The sequence below is a fragment of the Rhinoraja longicauda genome, chromosome 4, assembly GCF_053455715.1.
Source record: "Rhinoraja longicauda isolate Sanriku21f chromosome 4, sRhiLon1.1, whole genome shotgun sequence".
NCBI lineage: Eukaryota > Metazoa > Chordata > Chondrichthyes > Rajiformes > Arhynchobatidae > Rhinoraja > Rhinoraja longicauda.
This window is the reverse complement of record NC_135956.1, coordinates 91,746,412-91,759,076: the sequence shown is the minus strand read 5'-3', so window position 1 is coordinate 91,759,076 and position 12,665 is coordinate 91,746,412. Positions and strand designations below refer to the sequence as shown.

At 46.8% G+C, this 12,665-nt stretch overlaps 1 protein-coding gene across 1 annotated transcript in view; it reads left to right on the top strand.

Moving 5' to 3' along the window:
- LOC144592981 (serine/threonine-protein kinase OSR1-like) overlaps positions 1-12,665 on the top strand; it is a 119,622-nt gene that overhangs the window by 43,110 nt on the left and 63,847 nt on the right. The window contains exon 2 of the mRNA XM_078398387.1: positions 6,050-6,162. Coding sequence (XP_078254513.1) covers positions 6,050-6,162 — 113 coding nt within the window. The remainder of the gene's footprint in view (positions 1-6,049; positions 6,163-12,665) is intronic.

Sequence of the window (12,665 nt, the reverse complement as noted above, 5' to 3'; positions counted from 1 at the left end):
GAGGTCAAGGCCTCAGAATAAAAGGACACAGCGCCTTTTAGATAGGAGACGAGGAGGAATTTCTTCAGTCAGAGGGTGGTGAATCTGTGGAATTCACTGCCACTAAAAGGCTGTGGAGGTCAAGTCAATGGATATTTTTAAGGTGGAGATTAACAGATCCTTGATCAGTACAGGTGTCAGGGGTTATGGGGAGAAGGCAGGAGAATGGGCTTGAAAGGAAAAGATAGAGCAGCCATGATTGAATGGCCGAGTAGACTCGATGGACCGAATAACCTGATTCTGCGCCTATAACTTATGACCTTATGAACAGAAAATGACACAAAAAGGCGTGCAGCGTAGTAGGTTCACTAGGTTAATTCCCGGAATGGCGGGACTGTCATATGTTGAAAGACTGGAGCGACTAGGCTTGTATACACTGGAATTTAGAAGGATGAGAGGGGATCTTATCGAAACGTATAAGATTATTAAGGGGTTGGACACGTTAGAGGCAGGAAACATGTTCCCAATGTTGGGGGATTCCAGAACAAGGGGCCACAGTTTAAGAATAAGGGGTAGGTCATTTAGAACTGAGATGAGGAAAAACATTTTCAGTCAGAGAGTTATGAATCTGTGGAATTCTCTGCCTCAGAAGGCAGTGGAGGCCAATTCTCTGAATGCATTCAAGAGTGAGCTAGATAGAGCTCTTAAGGATAGCGGAGTCAGGGAGTATGGGGAGAAGGCAGGAACGGGGTACTGATTGAGAATGATCAGCCATGATCACATTGAATGGCGGTGCTGGCTCGAAGGGCCGAATGGCCTCCTCCTGCACCTATTGTCTATTGTGTATTGTCTATTGACCCACTGAGTTACTCCAGCACTCTGTGAAACGTCACCTATCCATGTTCTCCACAGATGCTGCCTGACCCGCTGAGTTACTCCAGCATTTTGTGTCTGCGTGTACTATTGTACATCGTGTTCTAAAATAGATGCTGAAGTGCAGAACTGTGGTAAATCAGTATCATCCCTTTCATTTCAAAAGTCCATAAAGGGTGAGGAATTGCTGGTAAGCCATGTGCGTGTGCCATGTTACAGAGCCTGGTATGATGCGCACCCTGTCGAGCAGGTTCTTTTCCACTGTGCTGAATCAGCCGTTCTTTTTGAGACGTTAGCTTGGTACGATCGTGAGCATCCTGGGATGGGGGTGGGGGGGAACATAGGATAAATGTTGCTTCCTGCTCAAGCTGCACTTTGGCTCAATGGCTGGTGACGGCAGGGTAGCGCAGCGGTAAAGTTGCTGCTTTACAGCGAATGCAGCGCCGGAGACTCAGGTTCGATCCTGACTACGGGTGCTGTACTGTAAGGAGTTTGTACGTTCTCCCCGTGACCTGCGTGGGTTTTCTCTGAGATCTTTGGTTTCCTCCCACACTCCAAAGACGTACAGGTATGTAGGTCAATTGGCTGGGTAAATGTAAAAATTGTTCCTAGTGTGTAGGATAGTGTTAATAGTGTTAGTGTGCGGGGATCGCTGGGCGGCGCGGACTTGGTGGGCCGAAAAGGCCTGTTTCCTACACACTGGGGACAATTTACAGCAGCCAAATAATCTACACTGCTGCGAGTCTTTGGATTGATTGTGGAAATTGGAGCCCCAGACAAAACCCACGGAGACACAGAGAAAGCGTGCGAACTCCGTACAGATAGTACCTGTAGTCAGGATCGAATCCAGGTCTGTGGTGGCAACTCGACCCCTGCACCATTGTGCTGCCCCACAGCTAACGGCTGCTGTTAGTCCACTTCCGTAGAAAATGAAGGAGATTTGGTTATGTTGACCAATACTCTCTTGAACTTCTACACCTCAGGTAGATTTGTGTCAGGTAGCAAAACAATGATAAATCCTTGAACAAAACACGGTGGCGCAGCGGTAGAGTTGCCGCCTTACAGCGAATGCAGCGCCGGAGATCCGGGTTCCATCCCAACTACGGGTGCTGTCTGTACGGAGTTTGTACGTTCTCCCCATGACCTGCGTGGGTTTTCTTCGAGATCTTCGGTTTCCTCCCACACTCCAAAGACGTGCATGTTTGTAGGTTAATTGGCTGGGTAAATGTAAAAATTATCCCTAGTGTGTGTAGGATAGTATTAATGTGCGGGGATCGCTGGTCGGCACGGACCCGATGGGCTGAAAGGGCCTGTTTCCACACTGTATCTCTAAACTAAACTAAACAACGTGCTGGAGGTAGTCAGCGGGTCATTCGGCATCTGGACAGGGACTCTGCTTCAACTGATTCAGAGGGTCTTAACCCGAAACATTGCCTATCCACACCCGCCCAAGATGCCGCCCCGTCCACAGCCCCTCCAGCAAAATGTTGTGTTCAAGGTTCCGGCATCTGCAGTCTCTCGTGTCTACAGATTATTGGGCTCAGCTTTTGGATTACTTCCTTTTTAAAACATATGTGCTGAGAATCAAAGCTGCAGGACATGTAGGGACAGCTGCCCACAAAGAGCTGGCTGTGCCTGTCCTCCTACTTAACATATGGCTTCAGTGCTCAGGCTGGTTACTGAGCAGGAGTCGAAAGGTGCCGTCTGGAAACCTGTCCGGTTGAGGAATCAAAGCATCCCTCGGGTTCACGAGATGTAGATGGATCATAGTTAGGTCGAGTGTTTATTCCCTTTATGAGGAGACATTTCTTGCACTGCGACATAATGGGGGAGTCTAGAACCAGGGGCCACATTTTAAGAATAAGGGGGATAAGTGTGAGGTTATTCACTTTGGAAGTAAGAATAGAAAGGCAGATTATTATCTGAATGGTGTCAAGTTAGGAAGAGGGGATGTTCAACGAGATCTGGGTGTCCTAGTGCATCAGTCACTGAAAGGAAGCATGCAGGTACAGCAGGCAGTGAAGAAAGCCAATGGAATGTTGGCCTTCATAACAAGAGGAGTTGAGTATAGGAGCAAAGAGGTCCTTCTACAGTTGTACCGGGCCCTGGTGAGACCGCACCTGGAGTACTGTGTGCAGTTTTGGTCTCCAAATTTGAGGAAGGATATTCTTGCTATTGAGGACGTGCAGCGTAGGTTCACAAGGTTAATTCCCGGAATGGCGCGACTGTCGTATGTTGAAAGGCTGGAGCAATTAGGCTTGTATACACTGGAATTTAGAAGGATGAGGGGGGATCTTATTGAAACATATAAGATAATTAGGGTATTGGACACATTAGAGGCAGGAAACATGTTCCCAATGTTGGGGGAGTCCAGAACAAGGGGCCACAGTTTAAGAATAAGGGGTAGGCCATTTAGAACGGAGATGAGGAAGAACTTTTTCAGTCAGAGAGTGGTGAAGGTGTGGAATTCTCTGCCTCAGAAGGCAGTGGAGGCCAGTTCGTTGGATGCTTTCAAGAGAGAGCTGGATAGAGCTCTTAAGGATAGCGGAGTGAGGGGGTATGGGGAGAAGGCAGGAACGGGGTACTGATTGAGAGTGATCAGCCATGATCGCATTGAATGGCGGTGCTGGCTCGAAGGGCTGAATGGCCTACTCCTGCACCTATTGTCTATTGTCTATTGTCTATTGCTATTTAGAATGGAGATGAGGAAAAACTTTTTCACCCGGAGAGTTGTGAATCTGTGGAATTCTCTGCCTCCGAAGGCAGCGTAGGCCAATACCCTGGATGTTTTCAAGAGAGAGTTAGATAGAGCTCTTAAAGATAGCGGAGTCAAGGGATATGGGGAGAAGGCAGGAACGGGGTACTGATTGTGGAAGATCAGCCATGATCACAGTGAATGGCGATGCTAGTGAGAAGGGCCGAATGGCCTCCTCCTGCACCTAGTGTCTGTTGTCTATAATATCCTAGCTCCTAGGTTTTCCTATAAGCAAATTTTGAATGAAATCATGAACTGATTTTTTTTTTTTTAAGTGGCAAATTTTATTAAACTATCATCACAACGCAGTTAAATGGAATTGGTAATTTATGTCCAAAATATTCTGGCAGCCAGATTAGCACTCCCCTACAGGGCAAAAAATTGTTATAGTATTCTTAGTTCTAGTGTTCAAGCATACATTGGTATGATTAAGGCGGTCACAGTGGCGCAGCGGTAGAGTTGCTGCCTTACAGCGAATGCAGCGCTGGAGACCGGGGTTCCATCCCGACTACGGGCGCTGTCTGTACGGAGTTTGTACGTTCTCCTCGTGACCTGCGTGGGTTTTCTCCGAGATGTTTGGTTTCCTCCCACACTCCAGGTTTGTAGGTTAAATGGCCTGGTGTAAATGTAAAATTGTCCCTAGTGGGTGTAGGATAGTGTCAGTGTGCGGGGATCGCTGGTCGGAGCGGACTCGGTGGGCCGAAGGGCCTGTTTCCGCGCTGTGTCTCTAAACTAAACTAAACAAAAAATATACAAATGTTTATTTCCCTGCTGTTTAAAAATTGCGGGTAAAACTGTATTCTTTGAAAATTTTCATAATGTTTGATTCATTCTTAAAATCATATATGCCAGTGCCGGACTATGTCACTATTCCTCAGTGATGGACCGGTCCCCACTGGCACCTTTGGCCCTCCACAGACCCGTCCCAATGAGTGCAGTACAGGTGTGTCGCGAGTGGGTGCAGACCTGGGTCTGGACACTCACCTGCAGGTTCTCGAGTCTCAGGTTTTTCAGTCTGTGATCCCAGGACTTTTAATGCCAGTTTTGACCCTGTCAGGCAGGCAGGCAGCAGCTTGAGCGAAGGGGTGGGTAGCAGGCTTGTCCTACCATGACCCTCCTGCTAGTGTGCTTCTGCCTGACAGACTGCTGCTTTTACAGTATTGCGGATGCAATGGGTATTTGCAGGAATTATTGACAAGCCATCAGTTATGATGAAGATAGACACAAAATGCTGGAGTAACCCAGCGGGACAGGCAGCATCTCTGGAGAGAAGGAATGGGTGACGTTTCGGGTCGAGACGTCTGAAGAAGGGTCTCGACCCGAAACGTCACCCATTCCTTCTCTCCAGAGATGCTGCCTGTCCCGTTGAGTTACTCCAGCATTTTGTGTCCATCTTCGTGTGTGAGCCTGTATCTGCAGTTCCTACCTACACATCAGTTATAATAATAATAATAATAATATATTCCTTTATTCGTCCCACACCGGGGAAATTTACAGTGTTACAGCAGCAAAGTGGATCGCAAGAGAGAAGAGATCATTCATTATAAATAATGATATTCTGATGAATGGACAAAATGGGACAAAACAGACATGGGCCAATGGGAGATGAGAAATGCTGGGTTGGGAACTGGATGTAGCTCCTTAAGCAACTGGATGTAGCTCCTTAAAACAATTGTTCAGGGTGTGAAACCAATGTTGCAGGGGTCATTTGTGTTGGTGCTGGCTGTGTTAGCATATTATATTATTTTGTCTAGATATCTTGCTGTATTATTTTGGACACTTGGGAGCTGTTGTGAGATGAATACATATATGGTCATAACGTACTGGGAGGAGCCAGAACGTGGCGGTATATCTTGAGCCACAAGGACTGGGAGGAGACAATAGACAATAGGTGCAGGAGGAGGCCATTCGGCCCTTCGAGCCAGCACCGCCATTCAATGTGATCATGGCTGATCATTCTCAATCAGTATCCCGTTCCTGCCTTCTCCCCATACCCCCTGACTCCGCTATCCTTAAGAGCTCTATCTAGCTCTCTCTTGAATGCATTCAGAGAATTGGCCTCCGCTGCCTTCTGAGGCAGAGAATTCCACAGATTCACAACTCTCTGACTGAAAAAGTTTTTAGCAGAGCCAGACACGGGGAGTTTGATGAGATACAGTTCTTACCAGACCAGTGACGAGAGCTGTGGTCAGACGCAGAGATCAGAACCAGTATGACTTGAATGCGAAATAAGTACAGCCGGGTATGTTCATCTTCTTGTTTGTACAACTACTTCAATAAACGACTAATTAAGCTGAAAATACGTCTGGGAAATCTCTCTGTTGGTTTTTGCGCCAAGTTTACCCCTGAGGTGATGGCAATCGGAAAGGACTTTATTGGAGATGACTGAAATTGCCATTAAAAATGCGGTTTGTTGAAGGTGTATTATTTTTCTTGTTCCAGGTAGTGGAGCTACAGCTGTGGTTCAGGCTGCCTACTGCATCCCAAAGAAGGAACGCGTTGCAATCAAGCGCATCAACCTGGAGAAATGTCAGACCAGCATGGATGAGCTCCTGGTAACGTAATGAAGGGTTTTCACTCCGTTAGGGGGAGCATTGAAAAGGATCGGCTTGTTTAGGACATTTGTAAATGTAACTGGGAAAAGCCTATCTATTGGAGAAGGGTCCCGACCCAAAACGCCACCCGTCCATGTTCTCTGATGGTGAGGCAGCATCACTGGACAAGAAGGCTCTCGACCCGAAACGCCATCCATTCCTTCCCTCCAGAGGTGCTGCCTGACCCGCTGAGTTACTCCAGCATTTTGTGTCTACCTTCGGTACATGGATAGGACAGGTTTGGAGGAATATGGACCAAACGAACGGGCAGGTGGGACTTGGGTAGCTGGGACATGTTGGCCGGTGTGGGCAAGTTGGGCCGTAGGGCCTGTTTCCATGCTGTATCACTCGATGACTCTATAGGAACGAGCGTTTTGGGAGATTGGCGGAATGAATTTGTCACCTGCTGGCATCTCCTGCCACTTGCGTACTTGGTTTGGGGCAAAGATACTAGAAGAACAAGATAGACCACTCGACCCTAAAAACCGTAGTACGTCACGGCGCCATTTTAGTCGATAGAAACTTGCAGAAACATTTTTAAAGAAAATTAACAAAAATCTGTTAATTGATAGATGAGATATATTCTGCATTTTAATGGTATCGTCACACATACTGTTCCCCCAAAACACTGATTACACTGCGAGAGGCATAGCGAATGATGGGTTTTGCTTACTAAAATGTCTCCTTTGCGTATTACAACAGACAATAGACAATAGGTGCAGGAGTAGGCCATTCAATGTGATCATGGCTGATCACTACACTTCAGTATAGGCGATTTCAACGGAGTGGTCCATCTTGTTCCTCTAGTATCTTTGGTTGGGGCCCACATTTCCGATCTGTGAACAGCCTGGGTTACAAGGTTCACGGGAGCAGAGCCCTGCCGCAATGTGGGAAGTACACGCAACCCACTGGGGTGGAGCGGGGGTGAGGAGGGGGACACACACGCTCATTAAATATAGATACCAGAGGTTTCCCCCAAAGAGAGAGAGAGAGAGAGAGAGAGAGAGAGAAAAAACACAACACTGATAATCAGAATGTACTTTTTGGAAAAAAGATACGTGGAAATCTTTGGAAAGCTGAGCTCTACAGCTGAGAAACAAGGATCAACAAGTTGAATTGCAGAGACACAAAGAAATCTTTCAAGCTTTAGAATCGGTACCAAAAACTGAAACTAAGATTTTAGTCTAGACCCGAAACCTTCTCTCCAGAGACGCTGCCTTACCCGCTGAGTTACTCCAGCACTCTGTGAAACCTCACCCATTCCTTCTCTCCAGAGACGCTGCCTTACCCGCTGAGTTACTCCAGCACTCTGTGAAACGTCACCCATTCCTTCTCTCCAGAGACGCTGCCTGCCCAGCTGAATTACTCCAGCTTTTTGTGTCTATCTGACTTTAACATGCCTTCTGCCTGTTTAAACATGCTTCCACACCATTTTGATTTGTCATCTGCTGAAAGGTGAACATAGATTTTCAGATAGCACAATGGGGAGATAAACACAAAATGCTGGAGTAACTCAGCGGGACAGGCAGTACCTTTGGAGAGAAGGAATTGATTTGACTGCATTTCACTGTATTATAAATGCTTTTTTCTCCGGCAATAGCCTGGTTAAATTAAACCATGCAACAACCCCATTAACTCTCAGTGTAGGAACGAACTGCAGATGCTAGTTTAAATCGAAGGTAGGCGCAAAATCCTGGAGTAACACAGTCTGAAGAAGGGTCTCGACCTGAAATGTCAACCATTCCTTCTCTCCAGAGATGCTGCCTGTCCCACTGAGTTACTCCAGCATTTTGCGCCTATCTTCGTTTTAAGCTAGCATCTGCAGTTCGTTCCTACATTGAGAATTAATGGGGTTGTTGCAAAGAAAGGACCAAAGGCAGATTCTGGGAAAACATTAGAAGCGTTGGTATGGGCGCAGTTTGAAATACCAAAAATCCTGAGTGCCTCTTCTTCAGACTGGGTCTCAACCTGAAACGTCACCCATTCCTTCTCTCCAAAGATGCTGCCTGTCCCGCTGAGTTACTCCAGCATTTTGTGTCTACCCACTAACTCTCACATCCTTTGCCTGTATCGGTTCAAAAAGTAGGTGTAATTATGAGGGATCTCAAAGACTTCATAAATGGGAGGAGTCGGTGATGTTGGACCTTACATACATGCTCCCAAAAGGTGAAGGAGAGAGTTGTGAATCTGGAATTCTCTGCCACAGAAGGCAGTGGAGGCCAATTCACTGGATGTTTTCAAGAGGGAGTTGGATAGAGCTCTTAGGGCTAACGGAATCAAGGGATATGGGGAGAAGGCAGGAATGGGGTTCTGATCCTGGACGATCAGCCATGATCATATTGAATGGTGGTGCTGGCTCAAAGGGCCGAATGGCCTACTCCTGCACCTATTCACTATGTTTCTAAGGAGAGAAAGCTAGCATAGAAGCCGTGATGATGGCATTAATATATAGAACAGTACTGTGTAGTTTCAGGCCCTTCGGCCCACAATGCCTGTGATGAAAATGAGGCCAAGACCAACTCTCCTCTGCCTGCACATGGTCCAGATCCCTCCATTCCCTGCATATCCATGTGCCTATCCAAAAGCCTTTTAAACACCACTATCGTATATGCCTCCACTATCACTCCTGGCAGCGCGATCCATGCATTCGCCACCTTCTGTATAAAAAGCGAACTTGCCCCACACATAGAAACAGAAAATAGGTGCAGGAGGAGGCCATTCGGCCCTTCGAGCCAGCACCGCCCTTCATTGTGATCAAGGCTGATCATCTACAATCAGTAACCCGTGCCTGCCTTCTCCCCATATCCCTTGATTCCACATGCCCTAGAGCTCTATCTAACTCTCTTTTAAATTCATCCAGTGAATTGGCCTCCACTGCCCTCTGTGGCAGAGAATTCCACAAATTCAAACTCTCTGGGTGAAAATGTTTCTTTTCACCTCAGTTTTAAATGGCCTCCCCTTTATTCTTAGACTCCTTTAAACTTTGCCCCTCTCACCCTAAAACTATGACCTCTTGTATCTGAGGCTTGGAATTTTTTTCTAAATAATTTTTTAACACTCAGGATTTTCGGTATTTCAAAACCAATAACAGACCATTTTGGCTTGCCGGGCCAATGCTGACTCGCAGAGCAATCCTGTTCCTCTATGTACCCCACCTTCCCATCAATTCCTCATCCCTATGAAAAGAAAATTTGACCACTAACACACAGTCGGGGCAATTTAGTGCCCTGAAGGATGGACACAGGGAGAGTATGCAAACTGTACAGAAGACACTGATGGTCAGGTAGACTCACAAAGCTGGAATAACTCAGCGGCTCAAGCAGCATCTCTGGAGAGAAGCAATGGGTGACAATAGGTGCAGGAGGAGGCCATTTGGCCCTTCGAGCCAGCACCGTCATTCAATGTGTTCATGGCTGATCATTCTCAATCAGTACCCCATTCCTGCCTTCAGAGAATTGGCCTCCCATTGCCTTCTGAGGCAGAGAATTCCACAGATTTAAAACTCTCTGACTGAAAAAGTTTTTCCTCATCTCAGTTCTAAATGGCCTACCCCTTATTCTTAAACTGTGGCCCCTAGTTCTGGACCCCCCCAACATTGGGAACATGTTTCCTGCCTCTAACGTGTCCAACCCCTTAATAATCTTATACTTTTCGATAAGATCTCAGATCGAGACCATTCTTCAGTCTGAAGAAGTGTTTCGACCCGAAACGTCACCCATTCCTTCTCTACCGAGAAGATGCCTGACCCGCTGAGTTACTCCAGCATTTTGTGTCTACCTTTGATTTAAACCAGCATCTGCAGTTTTTTTTTTACTGCACTGGTGGTCAGGGTTGGAGCTCTGAGGCAGCAGCTGGACTAGCTAAGCCACCGGGCTATCCCAAAATAAAAACACCACATAAGGACCTGCGATAATCACACTTTGTACTTTCAGGAATGTGTGCTGCAGGCTATCCATAAAACCTCTCATCCTTGGGTATCAGGAAATGTGCTATAAAAAATAATCTTCTGTTCAGAATGCTATTGATAGGTCTCAGCTGCAGATTTACAGACTTCCCAAAGCTATCGGGGATCTTGCAAGCAGTTGTAAACGTTTGGTATGATTTTGTGGAAGGATATTCTTGCTATTGAGAGCGCGCAGGTTTACTAGGTTAATTCCCGGAATGGCGGGACTGTCATATGTTGAAAGACTGGAGCGACTAGGCTTGTATACACTGGAATTTAGAAGGATGAGAGGGGATCTTATCGAAACGTATAAGATTATTAAGGGGTTGGACACATTAGAGGCGGGAAACATGTTCCCAATGTTGGGGGAGCCCAGACAGAACAAGGGGCTACAGTTTAAGAATAAGGGGTCGGCCATTTTGAACTGAGATGAGGAAAAACTTTTTCAGTCAGAGAGTTGTGAATCTGTGGAATTCTCTGCCTCAGAAGGCAGTGGAGGCCAATTCTCTGAATGTATTCAAGAGAGAGCTAGATAGAGCTCTTAAGGATAGCGGAGTCAGGGGGTATGGGGAGAAGGCAGGAACGGGGTACTGATTGTGAGTGATCAGCCATGATCACTTTGAATGGCGGTGCTGGCTCGAAGGGCCGAATGGCCTCCTCCTGCACCTATTGTCTATTGTTGAATTAGTTGCATTTAACTGAGGCAGGCAGCTACTGGAGTGCTGCTTCTCTGGCACCATGTTTCAAATTTAAAATATTTAGGAAATGCTCAGCAATTGACAACAGACAATTGGTGCAGGGATAGGTCATTTGGCCCTTCAAGCCAGCACCGCCTATTACCGTGATCATGGCTGATCATCCACAATCAGTACCCCGCTCCTGCCTTCTCCCCATAATCCTTTGACTCCGCTATCTTTAAGAGCTCTATCTAACTCTCCCTTAAAAGCATCCTGAGAATTGGTCTCCACTGCCTTCTGAGTGAAAAAGTTTTTCCTCATCTCAGTTCAAAATGGCCTACTGAGTCCATGCCAACCAGCAATCACCCGCACGCTAACACTATCCTGCACACCCAGGGACAATTGACAATCTTTACCTCAGCAAATTCACGTATAAACCTACTCGTTTTTGGAATGTGGGAGTCAATAGACAATAGGTGCAGGAGGAGGCCATTCGGCCCTTCGAGCCAGCACCGCCATTCAATGTAATCATGGCTGATCATTCTCAATCAGTACCCCGTTCCTGCCTTCTCCCCATACCCCCTGTCTCCGCTATCCTTAAGAGCTCTATCTAGCTCTCTCTTGAATGCATTCAGAGAATTGGCCTCCACTGCCTTCTGAGGCAGAGAATTCCACAGATTCACAACTCTCTGACTGAAAAGGTTTTTCCTCATCTCAGTTCTAAATGGCCTACCCCTTATTCTTAAACTGTGGCCCCTGGTTCTGGACTCCCCCAACATTGGGAACATGTTTCCTGACTCTAACGTGTCCAACCCCTTAATAATCTTATACGTTTCGATAAGATCCCCTCTCATCCTTCTAAATTCCAGTGTCACCCGGGGAAACCCCACGCGGTCACGGGGAGAACGTACAAACTTCATACAGACCGCGCCTGTCGTCTGGGTCTCTAGCGCTATAAGGCAGCAACTCCACCGCTGCAAGGCCACCCTCTTTGAAAGTGAAGAACACTGCTAATAAAAATGAAACCGCAAATGCCAGTTTACACCAGAGGTAGACGCAGAATGCTGGTGCAACTCTGGATCTGGCAGTATTTTCTCCAGAGATGTTGCCTGACCCGCTGAGTGACTAGCATTTTACGTCTATCTAAAGAATGCCATTGTTGCTTTGGCACATGCTTCAAGAGTAGTTACATTGTTATGAGGGTTTTCTAGGAATCTCATATCTCACTTCGTTCAATCCAATACCCAGAAATTTACAAGACAGTCCTCGGGTCACTTCATTTATACTAGAATTAGAGCAAACAAAAATAGCTACCTACAGTCACTCTATCCATGGACTATCCCAGAGTGGAACATCCTTCCCGACACCACCAGATGTACACCAACCTTGTCACTCTTCAAGTCACAGCTCGACAACTTGGACATGGATCATCTCACCAAACTTGCCCGCATAAAAATCTAAATAACCTTGTACCTGCTAAATAGCCCGGTACTGCAACCAGTACCCACGTGAGCAAAACCTGCACGAGATAGCCCAGCTGTTGGCTCTTGCGCAGTCAAAAGCAGAAAAGCAGCATTAACATATCTGAAATGAGAAAGTTGCTGCCAGTTTTCGCACTGTGAATTCTTATAAACAACGTCACAAAAGCTAACGAAGGGTCAAGGATTGGGAGAAGTGTGAATTGTGCCATGGAAGCTATGTTTGCCTCGTGAGTGGATAAGATGTCTTGATTTATGTTGCCACACTTTTTGGTCCTCAGTAGGGTTGCCAACTGCCTCACTCCCAAATACGGGGCAAGGGGTGACGTCACCGCCCCGCGCCCCACGTGACCTCACCCAGCCGAC